Below are 22224 nucleotides of genomic sequence, written 5' to 3' on the forward strand. Positions count from 1 at the left end.
TTTGTAATGGGATACTTTTACAAAAGAGACAACAAGAGACAACAAAAGCAGCCATTCATAAAAGATTTGTTTTGTAATGCTTTATTGAATTCTAGTATCAATGCCCATAACATTAGACAAAAGTGTGACGGTGACATGAAAACTCCTCCAGTGGCCGAAGGGAACTGTTCTCAGAGTGAATGCACTAAAGCTCTGAGTCCTGCTCCTCTTCCCATCAGATCCAGCTCAGGTGCATGTGTGCATTTACTGGGGGATCGTCACTCTGCCACCGGTGTTCAACTTCAGAAAGTCCGTCAGAGAAGTTCTGCTATGTCCTTCTCCACATTGTCAATGGGGCAGTGAAGCTCATATCTGCAGTAAAGGGAAAACATTAGATGTTATGCATGTTAGATCTAAAGGAGCGCCATAGCTCATGTTACTTTACCTTCTGAAGGGCCGGCCATCAGCAGTTATGAGAAACTTCTCGAAATTCCACCGGATGTCATTGACTTTGATTGGGGACCAGTAGAATTTCTTTATATCTCCAATAACAGGGTTCACAAATGGCAACAATTCCTGTGGTGAACAAGAAATGATCAAGGTGACAGCTGCACTTCTGACAGAGAATATATACCATATAACAACGAATGTGATTCTGTGTAAATATACTACCTTCAGATAGCTGAAAAGAGGCTCTTCATTTAATCCATTCACCTCAACCTTGCCAAAGACAGGAAACTTGGGCACAAACTCTCCACCAGGTCTCACATACTTCAGAATATTGAGGGTTTCATGATTGACCTCTGAAAAAAATGTGGTATTAATGATTTGTATACATCTTGTATACAGGTGATCTTGATCTTTGTATACAGGTGTGAACACGTAAACAAACTGTTTGTAGGTCAGAGATGAGTATTTAGATCCTTTAATTATATAAAAATACCGTTACATAAATGTAAATAACAGTAAAAAAAAAAAAACACACACAAATAGTATCAGCAGTAAATGTATTTCAAATATCAATTGTAAAGGTACTCGTTAGGCAGAAAAATGGCCCCATTCATATAGCAGCGTTTTACTGTGGTCGGCTATAAACGCATCTACCTTACATACTGAAGTTCAGTGATTGTCCTCCTTTACACAATATATAGGAAGAAGAAAAAAAAATAAAAAATTTGTACCTTCTTTTTGGGACTTTGGACAGAATACATTTTTGTGTATCATCTTTAATAATATGTTGGATGTTGTAAACGTCATATCATACAACAAATTTGAATCTGAATATTAACTAGCAAATATAGCTGTCAAATAAATTGTGGAATCCAAATAGTTAAATAAAGCAAAAAGCAGTATCTAAAAATGTTTCCTTAATAGAGAGCTTGAGTAAAACTACATTCCACAAAGTATTATGGGAGGCTCCACAGTACAGTATTTCTCTTCGTGCAGTTAATACAGTTATTGTCCTATCAGATTTACAATCTGTCACATTTCAGAAGCTTCAATGAACCCACCAGGTGACTGAAGACCAAACTGGTTGCAGGTGAATCCTAAGACAGTGAAGTTGAGGCCACCAAACATTTCCATCAGTGCATTCAGTCGGTGGTACTGAGGGAACAGGACACAAAAGCAAACGGCTCTAATAAAAGTGACACAACTCCCGTTGTTATGGATCTGACCGCAATCAATCAGGGCTCTGGCGGGATATTACCTCCTCTATAGTTGACCCTCAAAAGGTGGCAACGTTGACGATGAGAAGCACCTTACCCCTGTACTTACTGAGCGGAACCGGCTGTCCGTCCAGGGTCTCAGCACAGAAATCATACACTGATTTATTCGCCATGTTTGTGCTCCAGCTTGTAAAGGGGGACTGTTAGTCAGTCAGGAGTGAGTATTCACTCTGCTTTCCTGTTGGGTCATCTCATTCACGCAAACATAACTCATGGGTCAGCAATTGTTCCTCGTGACTGCCTTCATTGTTTCTCTGGACAGAGGTGAGCCGGCGGGGGGGGGGGGGGGGGGGGTCAATTGTTCAACACATGTGTATCGGCAAGAGGAGCTGATGGCAGCCGATTGGGATTAGGAAATAAAATAATTTAAACAAACATGTGGGCACCTATAGATGTTTCTACTTATTTTTAGCTGCATTAATTCCTCTTTACAACTGACAGTTTGACGAGGTCTCAGAGTAAAGAGATAATCACAAAACAAATCTTTTACATTGAAGTTTTTTTCAACAGATATATATTATTTCTTTTACATGAAATCATAGTCTGAACTTCCTGCTTTGTACTTTTTTCTGTAAAATATGGAAGCACTGAAAGGAAAGCGAAAACATTTCTTTGTCACAATAATTACATTTATATTATTTTCATTTATATGAAATTCTGAACTTTTTTTATATGTTTGATATATTGCTGCATTCACTTGTTCCTTGTAAACGCCTCCACCTTTGATGACATACTAGGCTCAAATCACTCTAGGTATAAATATATATATCATATGACGTTTAATAAATTCTTTTGACGTATATATTTAGTGAATCACCTCAATCATCAATTCTCGGCTTTTCCCCACAGAAATGCCAGAAGATTACACAGCTACAGGCTACAGAAGCTACAGGCTTGCGTAGGTCAGTCACCTGTGAAGACCAGCATCATTTACCCCTGAACCAGCGTGGAGAAATGCGCTCCCTGGGTCGCAGGGATGAGCCAGCCCCACGCCACTACGCTGCCATGGGTGGAACCAGGACACCAGTGGACACAGGAGCTAGGTCCGAACTCATGTGTAAGTTTGGCAGGCTGTCGTGTTGGCAGGACTTCAACCACCTACTCATTGCACAATATCTAATAATATGTAAATTTAAAAACAAAAATGAACCATAACCATTTCAAATTAAATATATATATAAAAAAATAAATAATAAATGAAATAAAAAAATAAAATAAAATAAAAAAAACTAAAAAAAAACTGTGCACCCACATCCTGCGCAGAAGCCCATTGCGCAGGAATTGCACGCGCATTTTTTTTTATCCATTTAATTTAACTTTTCTTTTTTTATATTTAATTAATTAATTAAAATTTACATAGTGTAATATATTTTGCAATTAATAGGTGATTGAAATCCTGCCAATTTTAAGAGTTCAGTATATTGCCAGCACGAAGATAAGAAAGATTGGGGATCGTACCCGCGACCTTAGTGTTGTAGAACGACCTGCAAACCACCTGCTGACTCCAGTGAGGAACTAAGCACCCTTAGATGATGAACAAATTATCGTGTGTGTGTCCGTCCCTGATTCAGGGAAGAGGATGATCCTTGTGGAGATATATTATTTAAAATTTTAGCATGTTTATCACTGTCATCCTTTAATTGTATACATACACTGTTGGATTTGAATGCTGCTTGTTGTTTTGTTTAGCATGATCTCTTTTATTATTATTGTTAATAATTAGAATAATAAGAATAATGGCAATAGTAAATAATTAATGAACTAACAACATTGTGGCTCATTCTTCCGACGGTCCTTGAAGGCAGCACCGGGTCGGGCTACACCTCAACCGGTCGGAAGATGCTAAAGATAAACACGTTGTTTTTGTGCTCGCCTGAAGAACAACACACGTTGAAAAACGGTGTCTAACGCCTCGGACTCACAATGAGTGAAGAAGCCACGATACGGACGTGAGTGGCTTCAAAATGCAGTGTTTTTTTAATTCACAAACCCAGAGGGGCAGGTTAGCTTCTCCGCTAGCGGCTACAGACACACAACGGCCGAGTCACCGAGCCCGTGTGTGTCCGTGTGTGTTAAGCATGGAAGCTGACTTGTGTTGTGCATGTTAACCCCCCCGGGACACCGCTGGTAGAGACCCTCCAGTCTGCTCATGTAACCCCGCTGCTGTTCTCCTGCCCTTTAAACCCCAGGGTTAGCGTGTCACCGTGTTGTGTCAGCTGTACACACTGTAAACACTCAGTTGTGTGTGTGTGTGTGTGTGTGTATGTCCTCTGCAGATGTCAGCTCCTGGATCTGCCCTGGGAAGACGTCCTGGTCCCTCACATCCTGTGCTACTTGCCCCTGCAGCATGTGGTGAGTCTGCAGCGGGTGAGCAAGCAGTTCCACAGCCTCGTCCAGGTCTACCTGTCCAACTGCAGGACATTCGACCCGTCCCCGGTGAGTGTGTGTGGACTGTGTGTCCCCGGTGAGTGTGTGTGGACTGTGTGTCCCCGGTGAGTGTGTGGACTGTGTGTCCCTCTCAGTGCAATGTGGGGTGAAGCTGAATATCACACATGTTACACAGATTTCACTGTCATGAGATCTTACAGGAACCTAAAAGTCACAACTAGGCATCTGATAACCAGAGATTTTACTTGAATTTAGATGTTCTTCCTAGTTTGCATGTGATTGTTTATGATCTATTGAACCTGGACCTAGATAAGTGGTAGAAGATACAAAAAACAGTTATAAATTGATTGCATTTCCTGCTAAAATGAGATCCTAACAACTGTTCTTCTGAATGATTGTGAGGATAACACTAAAATGACACTCCTTTGCCGCCCATTCCTCTTATAGATAGATAGAGTACTTTATTCTTCCCCGAAGGGAAATTAAACCAATCAAACCTCTTTTAAGTTCACTAGATATTTAGTTTGGCTATTAGAAATATCAGTCCCCTTAAAGTCCCCTCATCAAGATCCATGAGTTATTCTCCAAGAAATCAAAATGAAAATGTTGAAAAATGTCCAATCTCCTAATGTTAAAGTAAGTTTCATGGTAAAATGTCTGTTCCTTTGCAGGATTAGGCAAAAAATTGATAAAATAAATGCATATGAAAACAACCTCTTGGCAGATGTAATAAAAGCCTTCTTCACACACAGTTCACTTGCATTTTTTTAAGTGTTTTGTCTCCCACATTCACATGACTTTGTAAATGAAATATCATACTTTCCAAAACTTCTTAAGGCCTTTTTATGCAGAACTGGAATGAGTGTGTTTCAAGGCCTGCTGATACTGAAAGGCAAGTTGTTTGCGGTACCTGAAGAAGTCTGCTTTCTCCTCTGTTGACAGATTGGACAAAGCATTCCCAAGGAAGCGTTTTGCTCCATGTTAAAGGACAGCAAGGTTCTCCTGAGGCTGTCGCTTCAGAACTGCTCCGACTGGGTGACGGACCAGGAGCTGCTGCCGGTCATCGGCCAGAACCAGCATCTGCAGCGAGTGGAAATGAGCGGCTGCGTTTGGCTCACCCGCCACTCCCTGGTGGCCGTGTCGCTGAGCTGCGCCCACCTGCAGCACCTCGGCCTGGCGCACTGCGAGTGGGTGGATAGCCTGTCCCTGCGCAGCCTGGCCGACCACTGCGGGGGGCTGCAGTCCATCGACGTCACCGCCTGCCGCCAGCTCAAGGACGACGCCATCTGCTACCTGGCCAAGAAGTGCTTGAAGTTGAGGTCTCTGTCTTTGGCAGTCAACGCCAACGTCACTGACGAGTCGGTGGAGGAGGTGGCCAAGAACTGCAGGGGTCTGGAGCAGCTGGACCTGACGGGTTGCCTGAGGGTCAGAAACGAGTCCATCAGGTACTTCTTACTCTCAAGTAGAATCCAACTAACTTTGTGTCGACACGTATCGTCTCATCTGTGCGACCATCCGTAATGTCTTATGCGTGCTGTGCTCACAGGACCGTTGCGGAGTATTGCCCAAAGCTCCAGTCCCTGAAGGTGAATCACTGCCACAATGTGACAGAGTCGAGCCTCGATCCTCTACGGAAGCGCAACGTTGTGATAGATGTGGAGCCGCCATTACAGAGGGCTCTGGTGCTTCTTCAGGACGTGCTGGGGTTCGCTCCTTTTATCAATCTCCAGATATAACCAAAGGGTCATGAATCTGCACGACACAGGTAGGTGGTATCAGCAGTATATCTACTCTACAAGCTCAATACATGTTAATGTCTAAACTCAAGGTTCAAACATCCAAAGGTGGCCAGAACTTCAAATCAGTGAATTAATTCATAATACATTTCATGAACAAATACTGTTGGAAACAGTCAATCGATGGTAATCAACATTTCACATTTCTTTCCTACAGGTGTCTTCATATCAGCAGTCACACGCTCATGAGCTGCTGTGAGACAATCCGAAAAAAATCCTGAATGTGTTGCACTCAATATGAGATACGTATTCAAGATGGTACTGAAAATGCTTAAATGACTGAAGAAAGCCATTTAACATTTTAAAGAATTGCTGCCTCATGTCCAAAATATGTCACAGCACTTTTTTGGGGGTGTTATAATCTGGGTTTTTAAAAAAAAGCAATTCCGACCAAAGTGCAGTGAGTGTGTTGTATTGTTTGTACCTTGTGTACATGATATTGTGAGAGAGGAAAAAAGAAGCCGTAAAAGTTATGTTTAATTTAGAAACATTTAAAACATGTTTGAGTTGAATTAAACGTCTCATTTTGCATGTTAAGTGTCCATTTAAAGGAAAAGTTCACCCAATGTTTAGCTTTTTCCCACTTACCACCAGCTCTGTTCAGCCTTTGTTTTGTATTCACCCCGTTTTTTTTTTATTATCTTCCTGTCTGATACCTCTGCCTGCCATCACAACACAGTGAAGGCGCTTTGTTTGTTGTGTAGATCATGTGTCTTCCAGGAAGAATGTCTCCTCAGGATCATCATCAGACCTCATTGTTTACAGTGCTTAAATGTTTCCTGATGAAAACTGTTTTAAGCAACAGTTATTACACTTCAATCAAGTCTTAATGGCTAAATGATGCTGGGGTAACTGGGAATGTTTTGTTTTGTTTTGTGTGATGCGACCCTTTAATCTAGATTAGCAACCTAAATGGCATTGTGTGGAGAGAGTATCTCCACCAAGGCCCAACAGTCCCTGTATGAAACCACAATTAAATACACTACAACCAGATTCTTATTTGGGTCTGCACCAAATTGCAAACCCTTATAAATGTATCATTCCCCTTAACATGACTTTTTATCAATATCCATTAATTGTTCCAGGAGAAATTCAAGAAAATGTAGAGAACTGTTATAAAAAGTTTAAAATAATTGTATATAATGGTTTAATTTTGTCGTGCACTCATTGCTGGTTGTACATCAAATTGCCCTTGAAGGATAATAAAGATTTTCTTTTATGGACAACAGAGGAACCCAGCAGCCAGCATGGGGCAGCGTCAGGACATCACATGGAAACAAGCAGCAGCAGACTGCTTTTTAAAAAAATAAAAAATAAATAAATGCAAAATAAATTTTCACCATTTTTCAAATTTTCCTGGTAAGAATTTGAGCATGTTAAAGCCCTCAAAAAGCCAATTCATTTGCCTAAATAATAATAATAATAATCCTTACAATTTCAATAGGGCCTCACTGTCTGTCAGTCCACCAAAATCTTCCTCCTTACATCAAGCCTTACCCCTCCAAAAAATGTGATGGAAATCAGTAAAGTAGTTTTCCATAATCCTGCCAACAAACAATCAAACAGACATACGGATAAAAGCATCCTTGACGTAGGTGATAAATGCATAGAACATGTTTGAAATAAGTATAGGGGTTTATTATGACTGTTTTCCTTTTAAGCCTTTGAAATTACTTTTGTACAAAGCAACTGTGTTGAAATGTTTCCCTGTAACAAAATGTATGATTTATACAAACAAATATTAAATTATAAAATACAACACCATCACTTTCCTCCTTCGTCTGTTTGGAAAAAGCAGTAAATGGTATTCTAAAATTATATTAGCAGCATTGTAAAAGCACAACATCCTATGTCTATGACTCAAAGAGGCACAAGGTGGCAGCAGTGAGTCAGGATGTTTATGTTCTACATGTTGCATGATTACATCTAAACTAACAGTGCATGCAGGTCTGTTATTTAAATGTATCAACTGCTAGTATCAGGAGGAACCTCTATGATAAGGCCAAGAATCTTTTTTTCTAAGATTTAGATGATGGGAAGTTGTTGTTTGATTACTAAGGAGGTTTGTGAACAGAAGCATCATCTACCTGATGCAGTGAATGCACAGTAAGAATCCCCTTGCCGCAGCAGCTAGGTGTTAAACTCCCTCAGTTTCCCCTGGAGGTCCGGTGGTGGGCAGACTACATTGTAACTTGTCTCTGTGACAACACAACAGGTCTATTTTCCACTTGATGGCACGGTTTACCCCATCTGCTGTGTGCCGTCCACAGGCTCAGCGTGCACCTACAGAGAGTTACATTTGGAGGATCGACCGGTTTTCCTTCTGCCACCGAGGAGACTTTACAGCATCGGTGGTTGTGAAATTTCAATTCGCGAAGCCACTCGCTTTGAATAATCTCTCTGTATTTTATTCACACTTAAAACCATCAAGTGATCAAATGATGCACAGTGGAGAATATTCCTATGCACGCAAAGGGAATTATACAAATCAGCTGTAACTGCTCAGTCTCAATAATGTGTGTAAAAACACCTCATGTGCTCAGTGAACCGTCCACGCTCCTGTCCAGCAGCCACTGGGTTAAAAACGTTTCAGACTACATTCATCATGTAAGACTTCAATTAGCATTGATCTGCAGGAGGGGGAAAGAAACATCGCTGCGTTATTATATACCATGGAGCAATTTCTGTTCCAGTGATTGAGTGTATGGGGGGTTTTCTCAAACGCAGCCGGCCCAACATATTTTGTCTCCCTGCCAATAATCTGGCACTTGTCTAAATTATTGATCAATAGAAACTGATCATTTTATACCGAGGCACAACAATGTGCTTGCTTCATTTTATTCAGAATGCAGCTTGAGCCCCTGGCAGCATGTAATATACTGTACTTATTAAAAGAAGGAATAAATTTGAGTTTTTTTTAAATTTGCTTTTCGATGTCCTCCCTGACAGAGTAACTTACTGACTGTTATCCTTCCAATAAACAATTAAATATATATGTATATATATATATATAAATATAGTTTTATTGAATCTCATCAACCATTACCAAACACTTTCATTCTATGATATAAGAAAGAATATGTATTAAATATATAAGGCTTCCCCCCTTATGACGGTAAAGTGTAAGTCTCAAATGTAAGTTCTACTTTTAACTAGCTTTTGACCTCATACCTAAAGGTCAGTTACCTTGTGTTTCATGTTGTATTTATACAAGTCAAACAAGAGACTTGAATGTCAATGTAACTTAAGTCCACCTGCAAATAAAACCACATTTAAGTTGAAAAAAAACAAGAGAAATAAGTAAACTTGGGAATATTTTTCATGTAACATCACCCAACTGAATAATAAAGTAAGAATTAGCTAAATTCTTCGAGTCGTTTATACACATCTTAAAAATCTGCTCAGGAAAATAATTAGAAACTGCTTGAGGATACTTTGCAGCCTCCTGTTAATTAAATGAAGTTCTTATAAGGTGGAGCGAGAATCACTGTAGCTGCTCAGACGGGCCCAAAACTGTGTCAGAGATTTTGTTCATTTTCATATTTTTAATTAACAGACTTTTTTCCGCCGCCGTCTTCCATCAGTGAAGGAGTCTTTCCCCCGTTCATTTGATGTAGTTTATCTCCCCCAACCATTCACACACGGCCCCGTTGGATCCCGGGACTTAGGGATCCATCTTTTGCCCACCAGAGAAGCATAACTAATGACAACATTAAAGTGGCTTTTGTGAGCGTGGCCATCGAAATGTCGATCAACCAAGCAGGAAATAATGTCGGGGTTTTAAAAATCGGCATGAATAAACATGTGTGTTTAGAATCTGGTGGGCTCAGGTTTGGGAGGGAAGTGAAGGTGCTGGTGATGGAAAAAGCTTCAGGCTTCAGGGATGTGAGCAAAACAAACTAGAATATGTGTGTTTGCAGCCTCCGAGTGGAATGAATGACAACACCACACAAGACGTCTTCAGGGTGCCGTCTAATTGAAGCGACGTTTCCAGCTTTCCAGGGACTCAGACTTGTCAGAGCCATTAGCATCCTCCCTAATTACCGAGGCCCTTACCCCGGGCCCGGACAGGGAACACATGGTCAGCCGGCTCCGGCCCCGCAAACCGCTTAGTTAGGCCGCACTAAGTTTACCTCTTCATTAAGACATTTTTGGTGTGATTTGCTCTGAATGAATGGAGCCTCACAGCCAGAGGGACTCGACTGTTCCCTGACTGCATGGCTGAAGAATGTGCTGGCCCAGTTCTTTGGGAGGAACCCTGGGTTCCACTCCAGCATCGTCATTTGGTGGTGTCTTCATTAACCAATCATTGCTTATAGCAGATGTTGTGATTAAGAGAAACAACAAAAAATTCACTAGAATAAAAGAATGACAATATTAATTAAAATATCTGCCACTATCTTTATGGCATTACCGTCAGGTGCCGGTTTCTCCATCTGCTGAATCCATCACCTTGAGCTGAGGGAACTTATGATGTGATATTCTAGTGATTTCACCTGTTTAAGCCATTAAGCCATTACCTACACCTTACAGTATATCAATAATAACATATTTTATATATAGGGGAGGCATATACGTGGCTGTGTGTGTAAAAAGTTTCAGTATTTCAAATGATTTAACTGCACATTTTCCAAAAACCTGGTCTTCTCCCTTCTGAGACTCTGTGTTCCCACAATTCTTACGTTAAGACACTTCATGGTCGTCGTGAATATCCAGTGAAACAATAGAGCAACGGGGGAGATATCAGCTTTGAGATCATGAAACCTGAGCTGAACAGACCCACGTGTCCTCTCTTGTTCACTGTCATGCTCCAGATGTTTACGAAGGGGATTCACAACCAGGTGAAACTCTGCTCGGGCACAATAGCCAGCTGATGGAGCTCCTGTCACATCCCTGATCCACTCCACCCTTTCTGCACAGGGAGCTGCTTTTCCTGAGGCCTTCTCCAAATCAAAGATGGGAATTTTTTTTCAACTGAAGATGGGTCACAACTTCCCTCCCCTCCTCTGCAGATGCTGGTCGGTTAATGAAGTAACAACAAATTGGGCCGCGGGCTAATTTGGAGTGGCGTTTCCTGGCCCCTCTTGGCCCACAGAGATGTGTTTCATTTTCTCTTATCAGTGATTCAGTCATGTGGATTCACGCATGGACGCCTCTGTCTCCCCCGATCGCTGCGCTAATGGAAACTTCGTTAATGTCATTAATCTACGGGCCGGGACATGTACTAAACACATATTTTGCTGTTTGTGCTCCATTTGTCAAATAATACTGCGAGTTTCCTTCATGTCAGAGTGAAGCAGCTCGGCTGAATGAGACAGACGAGGCTAAGGTGATGTTTTTGTATTTCTTTTTTGAAATGTGTTAATCATTTTGTGGAATCAAACATGAAGAGATATCCTCCTCCAAATCATCACACTTCATTTCTTGGAAATCCCCATCTACAGACATGGATGGTGTTTAATTCAAATTGGGCCTTTGCTCACCGAATTCAGACTTTGCTTTTTGTCTTGAAGCAGATCTTTGTGTTCCTGCAAAGTAAATGACAGCCTCCGGCATCTCTCAGTGTCCACTAAGCATAACAAGATGTGATCTGCGATTACAGCACAATGCTGAACTCTGATCTCTGTTGGCTGGAGGACACAAGTTCAACACAGTTACTCACAATTTAACAGCCCCGATTAGTCAGAGGGCAAAATGCTCCTGCCAGGACGAATACTCATCATGTTTTTTTTTCTTGTATGCGTATACTGTATTCTCTATTAGGTAAATCAGCGTGTGTTTATATCGTTGGTAAATTAAGCATAACTAAAGCAACTTGGCCTCTGGGTGCCAGGGACTGGGCAGGGACTCAACCCTGGGTGTCAGAGGGCTGGGGCAGGAGGGGGGGGGGGGGGGGGTTACTCTCAGGGCTGAGAGAGTGGAGGAATGGACCTGCTTTTAAACCAACACTTCTCCAGTCCATCATCTAATATTTGGAGTATTTGATTAGGAGGTGTCAGAATGCAACTGAAATGCCTGAATATGCTGAACATACGCTGGTGAACAAGGTTTTTCAAGTTTTTAACTTCCCTGATTCTGTGTAGAACATTTTAAGCTTAATGTTTTACACACTAAAGGTTAAAGGCCTTAGATTCCCCCTTTATACCCCAACAGGCCAAGGCAAACATATTACATTATTTTAGGTATATTTTAAGTAGGTTTAAGTTATTCCTATTTGATTTCAGTATCTCCTTTACTTATTCTGTTTTAGCTGTGCAATGAAAATTACCTTTTATAGAAAACCAGAGTTATTGCTGTCACTAAAAGACCAATGACCTTTCTTATTTTCAGTCTACTTCAAGTACAACATTTAAGCTTTTAAATTTAAACCTTGATTTAAAATGTTTCTTGTTTTTGTTATATGTGAAGAAGCAGCCTGGGATGAGAACTGAAAGGAAATGAGTCTCAATGTAAAGATTTGAATTTATTAGTGATATTTCACATGGACAAGTCGAGAGGCGAGTTGTTCATTGTATTTAATTACCTGGTTATATTGTGTATAAATGTATTGCTTATCATAAAGAATGACAGGCTGTTGAGGTCTGGTTGTACCATCTAAAACTTCATAGTTGTTTGAATTACCATTTAAGGATTACACTCTTTAGTATAATAATATCCCACATTTCTGACTAATTGTATTTGGATGAGTGATTTTCAGGATAACTGTGTTTTGTGAAAGATGTTGCACATTTGCTTTAAGTTCACGTGGACTGTTTGACTCTCAAATAAACAACTTGATCTATCAGGACCCTGGTAAACCCTCATAAAAACAGAAAAAATAATAAACACTCAATTATTGAAATATACTTATGCAGTAGTACGAACGTAAATGTAAGAAAACCAAAAGAAAAGAAAAGGAAAACTTCTGGTGTTGAGCGCTCTAAGGTCGCAGCACATCCAGCCTGTAGTAGATCAGAGGAGGTTCAGATGGAGCTGATCGGCCTTTTCATCTCTTATCTGTCCCTGATGGACGTGGATGTCTGGGGTGGCTGGTTTCTTATCTTCCATGGCCCAGTAATATCCACAGGGGACCAACACCGTTTGGCACCCTGAAATCCCCTCTCTCCTGCACCGGATGGGAAATCAGCCCACGCGGATCACAGGGCTTGAGACATGGATGCCATATGTCGTCCTCTTTATTCCCTGTGGAGCTCGGGCCTCTCTGATGCCCGGCATCTAAATGCACACGAGAGAATTGGACAATATGTGACGTGACAAAGGAATTTGGGCAGTTTATGTTGTTGCTTGTCATCATGAGAAGATCGACGAGACGCTTTAGCATCTTTTCAGCACTGAAGTGGCGACACACTAAAGACACACTATCATAAAGAAGAAGTTGTTAAGATTTGAATGGAAAAGTATTTAAATGCAGTCATTATTAACACCATCATTCTCGGACTGAACCTCCATATAATATGTTTTTGTTTTTTTTTAAATCAAAGCCTCACATCCCTACAGCATGTTTTGATTTGTTCTTGCTCTTATTAACTTTTGAAATATTGCTTTTTTTCAGGACCTTCCAGTCACATAAACACAACCTACAACAAATCATGACCACAGTGAAACAAATAATAATAATAATACTAAGTCAGAATACAAACAATTTATAGAGGAAATAAAAAAGTGAATTAAGTTTAATATGTTGCTTTAGACACTTTTTTAAAGCATAATTTAAAGATTTTAAGGTTTTTCCCAATAAAAACAAACTACCACATATCTATTTAAAGTAGCATTTAATTCTATTGAAGATTCGATATCAGGCTTCAATTTACAAACACAGATTGTGTGGTTGCATTTTGATTGACAGGCCTGCTATAAAAAAAGGGTGCACTACTGTGTGTGGCCAGCGGAGGACGTGCTTTCCTCAGACTGGGGGTATAGGGAACATGAAGCCACACAGAGGCCATTGTGCATATAGATCTTTACAGTATCTAAATAGAGAAAACTAAGAAAGTGGATACCAGAGGGTTTACAAGAAAGAAATATACCACTTGTACATTATGAATGAACATTTTTTGACATATATTCATTAGCATGAGGCTGGTTATGTTTTAAATAGAATTATAGGTTTTAAAAGTTGACTTAAATACAATCAGTGAAATATAGGATTCTTTAGTTTGTAGATAAATAAATCAGTTTGTGAAATAACCTCCACTGTATAGCATAGATGAGTGAGAGCTGGCCCCACAACTTTTCAACCAACTTTTTCCCACGCAGGTGTAAAGCCCAGCGAGATGAACCCACCACAGCACCATGCGTGTGTGACGCAGACGTGGGAGACCTCCATGGAACTTCTTTATGAAGCAGATTGAGGACAATTTCGCTGCTGAAAGGTGGTCCCTACCTGGACGGACGGGGGCTGTCTGCCAGCTGCATGTCATTTCTATCAAATGTGGCCAGGGTCTGTCAATTAAGAAAACACAGGGCAATCTGTGGCCGCTGAAAGAGATCCCCTTGGCCCGCTCCCAGGCTGAGAGACGGCCTTTTGTTCCCAGGCATGTCTCACATACTTTCAGAGCCCAGATAAGCTCAGGCTTCATGAAGCCCTGCTTTATATTTGCCCACTGTATGTCTCTGTGGGGTCAGGGAATATGGGGAAGCACTGTCGGAGAAAAAGGTCCCCCCCACCCCAGCCCCCCCAACCACACACACATTAAGGGTTCAGGAATAGAAGCCACAGGTTAGGTGGTCCTGAGGCCAGACCAGGGGGACTTCTTTCTCTTTTCGCTGAATAATCCCTCCCTCAATCCTTTTCTGCCAAAACGTAAACTGCAAAACAAGCCAGCAGCTTCGGCCGTTTACTTATATCGGATAAACAGGTTCTCTCTGCCTGGGTCTGCCAGTGTGTGAGGGGGAAGGGACTTTTTTTTGTATAAAGTTCCAGCCGGACCACCCACAGACACGTAAACAGGTACACCAAAGGTTGGTTGAAATATAAGTCGAGGGGAAAGGGAGGGTTGAGGCCATCAGGTAAAGAGGGGGGGTCAAAAAGGGACCTCTCGATGACTCAGCGTCATTGTGGTTTATCATAAAATATGTCTTTTGAGAGAACGGAGGAAAATACCAAGCATTCTTTGTACAAGATACTCTCTCGTGAATCAGATTTACTTACCTTATCGTAGGATAGAACACACAGGTATGTGCATTTTTATAACCAGACTTTATAAACAATGTGTTTGATTAGTTACATTTTTGTTTTGGTAGTTTATTCGCTTTAGTTTGTTTCTTTTTCACACGGATTTCAATTAACCAGTTTTAGTTTTTCATTTCAGACATTGTGCAGAACTCAGGTATTGCTATCGATAAGGATAACACATTCTTTATGGACAAAATTAAGGTTATTCATTATTCATTCATTTAGGAGTTCATTTCTTCCCGACCCTCAGTAATAAAAAGTGCATCACAATAAAGTCCCGCAATTCAAAATGTTCTAGTGTCTCATTAGAGTATTTTCTCTTTGCCGTTGTTGTATATGATATGATGATATATATAAATGAAACAAGTGTCTTCAAAGTGAGATGTTGTGTTGAAGCTCAGTGGTGTTTTCACCTGGCAATGAATTGATTATTATTGGTCTTAATAATTTATCTTTAGATTGACATAATCATTAGTTGCAGCACTATAGTGTGGAAGAACTGGACTGACCTTAATAAAACCCTATCACCCAACATCAGAGACATTATCACAGATGCTCTTGTGGCTACTTGGAAGAAAAGATCTACAACCTGGTTCTGACAAACTGTTTAAAACCTTCACAGAAGAGTGGAGTAACTATTATATATTCAACAATCACATACTGGTTTAACGGTTGAAGCATCCACATACTTTTGGCCATACAGTAGAGTGTTGCATGTTGGGAAAAGCTCTTTCTCCATCCTTTCTAATGTCTTTCTCTTAAATTTGAATTTGTGATCACTCCATTCGTCATTGTCAGCAAATTGCCCATGCAGGAGTGGAGGTATTTAGCGTCCGGCCTGGGTGTGGTTCCATTAGACAGCTTTAGGAGCATGCTGAGTGCTCTTGAAAATTAGTTTTTTGCCAACTTCCCGGGATGCACAGTCTCCCAGCAAGCCACCGAGGCTTTGTCAGGACTGTGCTGGTTTAAGCTTGCAGCTTTTCAAGCCTCCCATTATGCCTGACTCAGTCGGGCAGAAAGCGAAAGAGCCTTTTCTGCAGTCATGTGGGCACACTGGCATTATACACAGTTCAGTATTAGATATTTGTGAGTCATATAAACAGAAGGGAGGGCACTGAGGCTTCTTGAAGGGGAAGGGGGGAAAAAAACTTTATAATTGGGGAGTTATATAAGTGTCTAAATCCTCCTCCAAGGATTTAATTTTCCCTCTTTGTGTGTTTTGAAAAAGCAGGAAAACCTCACAGCGGAGGTGACAAATCCTCCGACACACACAGCTCAGGGTTTTCAGAATGACGTGTTTAAGGTGAGAGATATTTAACAACCTCCTACTGTAATCCCTTAGTTATATTTTTTACTTTTTTTTAACCTATAACCAACCAAATACATGTACTACTGAACGTGAATGTTTTGCGTGAACTTCCATTTGAAAATCTTACCCAAAATTGAGGGAAAACACAGACTTGACAGATAACACAACAGACACACTTATACTCTTGCACTGCTCCAAATGTATTTATCATATCTCCCCTCCTGAAATCATCCCCCTTTTTCTGAGTCTCCTCTCAGACATTCAGGTCTATTTAGCCTCATGCACCCTTGTGTAGATTTGTTATGGTTCTCTTCTTCCTTCAGTAGCCTTCCCCCAATTATAAACTGTATAGATTTCCCCATGGTGAGTCCCTGTCCTGTCTTCCCAGTGATAGTGTGGATGTGTGTGTATCTGTGAGTTAGCTGTGTGTGTGTGTGTGTGTGTGTGTGTGTGTGTGTGTGTGTGTGTGTGTGTGTGTGTGTGTGTGTGGCTCCCTGTTGGCCCAGATGCTGGGGTGTGTACAGTGTGTAAATCTGGGGCTCATCGGGTCACTCAGGCATGACCTGGTCTACGTTGGGCCTTGTCCTCCGAGCGCCTCCAGCAGTGTTCCCCTCCTCAGCTCTGACCAGCCAGCCTCACAAACAAGGATTTAGGTCATCTTGACACCACCAACCCCCCCCCTGCATCCGCCGTCAGTTTGTTAACATGGCAGGGAGTCGCCGCCTCCGATGATCTGTGGATGCAGAGTTGATGCTTACAATAGGTGTTTGGACAGAACTGTTTTTTTGCCTTGTTGCTTTATATTTAATGCTACGACAGGACACTTGAATTTGTATAAGTAGGTATTATGCACATTGTGTTTCTTAATTCAGTTGCTCAACTTTGTACCTGGAGCAGCATTTCTCACCCATAGTTACAAACGGCTCACTATAACTATCATTGACTGTGTATTAAGATGGACGACGCATCTCCACTTCCTCCCATTGTCAAGAAATGAAGCCAGAATGTCTCAGTTGCTATCGCGGTCATCTTGTGCATTTAGAACCAGAGTCTGTGGAGAAGGGATCAAGGAATGTAGCCAAGGCATCAAGGTCCTGTTGATACACGTGCTCGACCAATCACGAGTAAGTCTCAACTGTCAGTTATGATGATTCACCCTGTTTTTATTGAATCAAATAACTGACGCTTCTTGTGGCAAGAATTACCTAAAATCAAAAAAATATATTTGAAGTGTACTTTTTGTTTGACCCATGTCCCATCCACTAACATGGAGGGGTTTATGACATATACCGCAGCCAGCCATCAGGTGGCGACACTTTGGCTTCACTTGTTGGGAAGCCATCGTGTCTCCCATCTTTATTTACAGTCTATCTAATCTATACAAATTATTTTAATAGCATCCCTAAATCCAAAAAGCACCTATAATATGATCCCAAACTATTCATAGAACCCCTGTGCACATCCAACCAATTTTCCAGAAATGATCAGGACCTCATGTCTGAAAACAGCTGATAAATTGTGACGTGACATCCCATGCTGTAGCCTACTAACTGATTTCCATGGACACTATATGTTTTACCTTTTTATTTACGAATCCCACCTCACGTCTTCAAATCCCAGCACACCGCTGCAGTTAGCAGAGAGCAAAGGCCTGTCCCAGTACAACATTTACATGGTGCCGCTGAAATCAGATTATGTATGGGTTCAATTGACTTAATGGATTTGAAGAGACTAGATCCTATTAATGAATAGGCTGCCCTACGGCGCTGCCCCGACCAATAGCAAGCTAATCTGGCATGCAAATTAAATCCTGCCTCAATATGCCTGCCTGTTTAATGCGATCCATTACACAGTTTCACTTATTTATATATACTATTATAAAAGAATGGGCTTATAAACAAACCGCGGGAGGGGTTTGCTCTATAAATGGGGTTGTTCTGGCTCGGGGCCAGCGGAGGGGGCTGTGACGTTCGCTGCCAGTCACCGACACTGAGGCTGCCTGTGGTGTGGACTTGATATATTAAAGTGAAAATGATCAGTTCACGTCTAACCATGAATTTATCTTATCTCAAGTTTTTTTCCCGTCGGTGTATTTTATCATTATGGAGTGTTTTGCTTTACGTTGGAGGCTTTTTAGTGAGGTTATATAATGCATCATGAGAGTATGTTAAGGGGAAGGGATTTGATCTGTTTCCGATTTGATTATGTTTGAAACGTTTAATCTCCTGTGCCTCTTTTCCACTCCGCATTCCCGCCACTTTAAGCCTCGCTGTGCTGCGGGGCGATAAGTGATTTGTAGGTTGCAGTATGTGTGTGTACTCGAAGTCATAATCTGGCACATGATCACGCTGAAGGCTGAGCAGGACGTCTGCCGAGGAACTCCGGCGCTTCCAGCCTCCTCGGTTCTGCCAGGGCTGGTCATGCCTGGTTACCTTAGAGGCTGCTTTGTTAGCATCGTCGGGAATGGGGGTCACGGGGAGGCCAGATTTCTCCTGACCTCTGCTGAAATATTACAGCCAGGTTTACTTACCGGGGGGAATGAGGCTCCGAAGCTGGGGAGCGGTGTGAGGGAAGAGGAGGAGGGGGCTGAATCTGATGAGGCTTTTTCCACTGGTGAGGTTAAATCACAGCCACACTATAAGTCCAGCCGATCCCCTGCATCGTTTTGCCTTTAGAACGCTCCCACGTTGACCGAGTCTCATGTCGCACCAAGGAGCATAGTCTGATTCAATCTGTTTCAGCGGATTCCAGAGCATACTTCAGCACAACCGGCTTCTTTTTGAGCAAAATTGAACAAGACGTGAATTGAATATTTTCTGACACGGGTTCCCTGACAAATATAAATAAATAAAACCTTCCCGATGCAGGTATGCTTGAGTGTGTGCACCTCATTTCAAGCACAATTAACTTGAAATGGAGTGCTGCAGGATCAATAGTCCCCATTTGATCCAGAGGGGGTCTGTCACTCCGTGGAAACGGCACACGTATGGTAATACGGGCAGCTTAACAACAACTTAGAGGATTTACAGTCGCTGTTTTCGGGCAAACATGAATAACGAAGCCGTGGACCACACTTAAGGAGCCATCTTCTTTTATCCCGGCTTCAATTAATCTTAAGGAGAGATGCCGTTCACAGCTAATGAACAAGGGGTAAAGCTAATGCAGATGGATACCGAGAGGTGAGAGCGTCAGAATAAGAATGTCTGTAATATTCAGAATCATGGCAGGGGGGGGGGGGGCGGCTGCATGGTGTTGCTATAGGCAGCCTGGCTGTAGCCGCTTGCCTCAGAAGAACACAACATAAAAAGATAAATGAACACTGAATGACCCTGACGTAGCCGTGTTCCTTCATCATATAAATAACAAAAAGCAGAGCGAATAAAGCAGACTGTGCCGGGGCCAATTCCCCAACGGGTGCTTATATGAAATGCAACTTTCAGGCGTTCTCCCCTCTCCGAATGTGGCATTTATTTGCAGGACTCTGTTTCAATTTAGAGGGAATGGCAGCTGAAGGAGGCACAGGGGACAGTGTCTCATCACCGCCACTTACCACTCTTATAGGCCTGCTGGCGGCGAGGAAAACCTCAGCAGGCAGCTCCACTTAAACAGTGAAGACCTCCACCAGTCAATGTAATGTGCGCGCCTCTGATAGCCTCATATTCTCAATCCTGTGTGGGTGCGTGGGCGTTTCTTCGCCTGGATGTATGTGTTCGGTGCACATTCGAAAAGGTTCACAGGGATTCTTGAGGAATAGCGAATGTTCTTATGTTTAAAGGTTTTTCATAGACACCAAAAAATCTGCAAATGATAAATCCTTTTCTTTTTACATCTGAGAGAGATACTCACCTGACATCTTTCTGTTGGGGTTGTATGTGGGAAGAGATTTAGCTCCGGAGTTTACCCTCAGTCTGCTTTTCACACATACACAACGCAGCGGGAGGTTTTCTGCACAGACACGTTCACAACAGCAACAAATCCTCTGCATTATTCAGGCGAGAGGTGGATCAGCAGCGTGCAGGCAGAGGCAGGAAGTGACCTATTAATAACTCTGCTGATTTTCTTATGATATATAGTTATTTGTTTTCTTAATATTTGCGTATTGAACGAGGAGGACAAGATAATAAAGTCTGTAAAGGCCTTTTTCTAACACTTGACGGACGCAAACCTGAAATAAAAGACACAAACAAAAGGAATATCTATGGATGAAAGAAAAGGTGCCATACAATTAGAAGAAGGAAACAAAGACATGGAAAGAAAACTAGATTTGTCAGCTTTTGGCGATTAAAGGCCAACACCAGTATCGATGTGCTGTGAACAAAAACACATGATTTCCGCCGCACAATTTATACAATATATCCTGTCCTCTGCTGCTCAACCCAGACACCACCCTCAACCTGAATGTACAGGACATTTTTTTGGACAATCTCCTGCCGCCTTCTTAATATGTGAAAAGCAAATGTCTGGATCCAATTTTCATGGCATTTCATGAGTTCCTATCTGAAAATGTCTTTATTTTCTTTGTTAAACTGCTCAGCTTTGTCCAACCTCCCAGCAGAAAACACTATGTGCTACCTTCGGACTGAGCTGTTTCTGCCTGTTTCCGGTCTTTGTGCAAAGCTAAGCTAACCGGTTACTGGTACTCGCATTAATTATCTCGTATTTTCACCCTGGGAGTCACTGAGACGCCAGACAACTGAAACAGTGTGACTCCCCGCCCAAGGACGTTCCTTGGACTGCTCTTGAAAAGGCGGCATACGGACGTTCCTCGCCCAAAGGGTTAATGTTGATGGAAAACAAACATGCCCATAAATAGGTGCTTTTCCCTGGAAGAGAGGCTTTATATGCTACAAGCTCATTTGAAATTCAGCTGAATGTCTCACACGATGGTTGAACATACAGGGCTGACGATGGGGGGTAAATTAGAGCTTGGAGATGAATTATCAAACAATTAAAAAAAAAACAAAAAAAAACAGTGAGGCTGAGCCAAAGGGAAACAGAGCACAGATGATATTGGCAACGGTTCTGAGATGCTCTCGTCTTTGTGGGTTTGTCTTCAGGTTTGTTTTATTCTCTTACTTTTGTGAATTCTGGCTGCTTTAAAACATTGTTTGTCATAAAAATGTAAAGGTGGATTTCACAAAATTTATTTTCAGGAAATCAAATATGTAGTAACACAAGCTGACGAGTTGGCAGAGAATGTGGTCCGCCCCCCCCCCCCCCAGCTCTCGCTCCACCCTGCTCTCTGTGCTCCAGCCATATTCATTTTGATTTCAATTAAAGATCCTGAGTGTGACTCTCGGAGAGAAATTGCCTGCCTTTAATTAGGTAGTCTAAGTTCATGGAAGCAATTGTTGTTTCCCCAACACTTTCAATTTGATGAGCCAAGACTCCCATTTTATAGCTATGAGTGAATATGGTTGCATACCCCTCAGGTTCCTTGTCCTGCTAACTACCTTGCAACCAAACAGAGAATTTTACTCGTTGTGTGTTTGTCATTAGTCGCCGGGGTTATGCTGCCATGGGAGTGAGTGCATGTGTGTATGTGTGTCTGTGTGTGTCCCCTCCAGTCTGCAGGTGGGCTCTTCCATCTGTGATGAAGAGGTCAGTAGCTGGCTAGGACCACATGGTGTGGTGCAGGCCGCTGCCCGCTGGTCAATAATCTATTACAGGATGTCCCTCCTCCTCCTCCATGTGACTAATGCACTGCACAGAGATGGTCTCCCAGAGGTTAATGCTGCTCGGCTGACCCCGGCCCCCCCTGACAAACACTGTCAATGCTTGATCCCGAAAAGCTCTTCCTCAGCCAAATATCAGGTCAGTCTGTTGGGAGGGAGGCTCAAGGGGTTAATC

At 41.9% G+C, this 22224-nt stretch overlaps 2 protein-coding genes across 2 annotated transcripts; one reads left to right on the forward strand and one right to left on the reverse strand.

Annotated features, from left to right (window-relative positions):
* Positions 1–293: 293 nt before the first annotated feature.
* On the reverse strand, positions 294–1819 carry gpx9 (glutathione peroxidase 9). Its single transcript, XM_061095228.1, has 5 exons — positions 1688–1819; positions 1491–1584; positions 652–782; positions 425–555; positions 294–351 (listed from the first exon to the last, which is right to left on the reverse strand). The coding sequence occupies exons 1-5, from the start codon at positions 1817–1819 to the stop codon at positions 294–296; spliced, it is 546 nt and encodes a 181-aa protein (XP_060951211.1).
* Positions 1820–3527: 1708 nt separating this feature from the next.
* fbxl15 (F-box and leucine-rich repeat protein 15) lies at positions 3528–7654 on the forward strand. The gene is made up of 5 exons (XM_061095098.1): positions 3528–3655; positions 3983–4142; positions 5037–5539; positions 5641–5859; positions 6048–7654. Exons 1-4 carry the CDS (start codon positions 3630–3632, stop codon positions 5828–5830), a joined length of 879 nt encoding a protein of 292 aa, XP_060951081.1. The 5' UTR covers positions 3528–3629; the 3' UTR covers positions 5831–5859; positions 6048–7654.
* Positions 7655–22224: the final 14570 nt, after the last annotated feature.

The sequence above is a fragment of the Limanda limanda genome, chromosome 21, assembly GCF_963576545.1.
Source record: "Limanda limanda chromosome 21, fLimLim1.1, whole genome shotgun sequence".
NCBI lineage: Eukaryota > Metazoa > Chordata > Actinopteri > Pleuronectiformes > Pleuronectidae > Limanda > Limanda limanda.

Bases quoted from the DNA above. Each gene is read 5' to 3' on its own strand.
- fbxl15 (XM_061095098.1), top strand. From the start codon at position 3,630: ATGAGTGAAGAAGCCACGATACGGAC. The intron at 3,656-3,982 runs GTGAGTGGCTTC...TGTCCTCTGCAG, and splicing joins GAAGAAGCCACGATACGGAC to ATGTCAGCTCCTGGATCTGC. The intron at 4,143-5,036 runs GTGAGTGTGTGT...CTCTGTTGACAG, and splicing joins GGACATTCGACCCGTCCCCG to ATTGGACAAAGCATTCCCAA.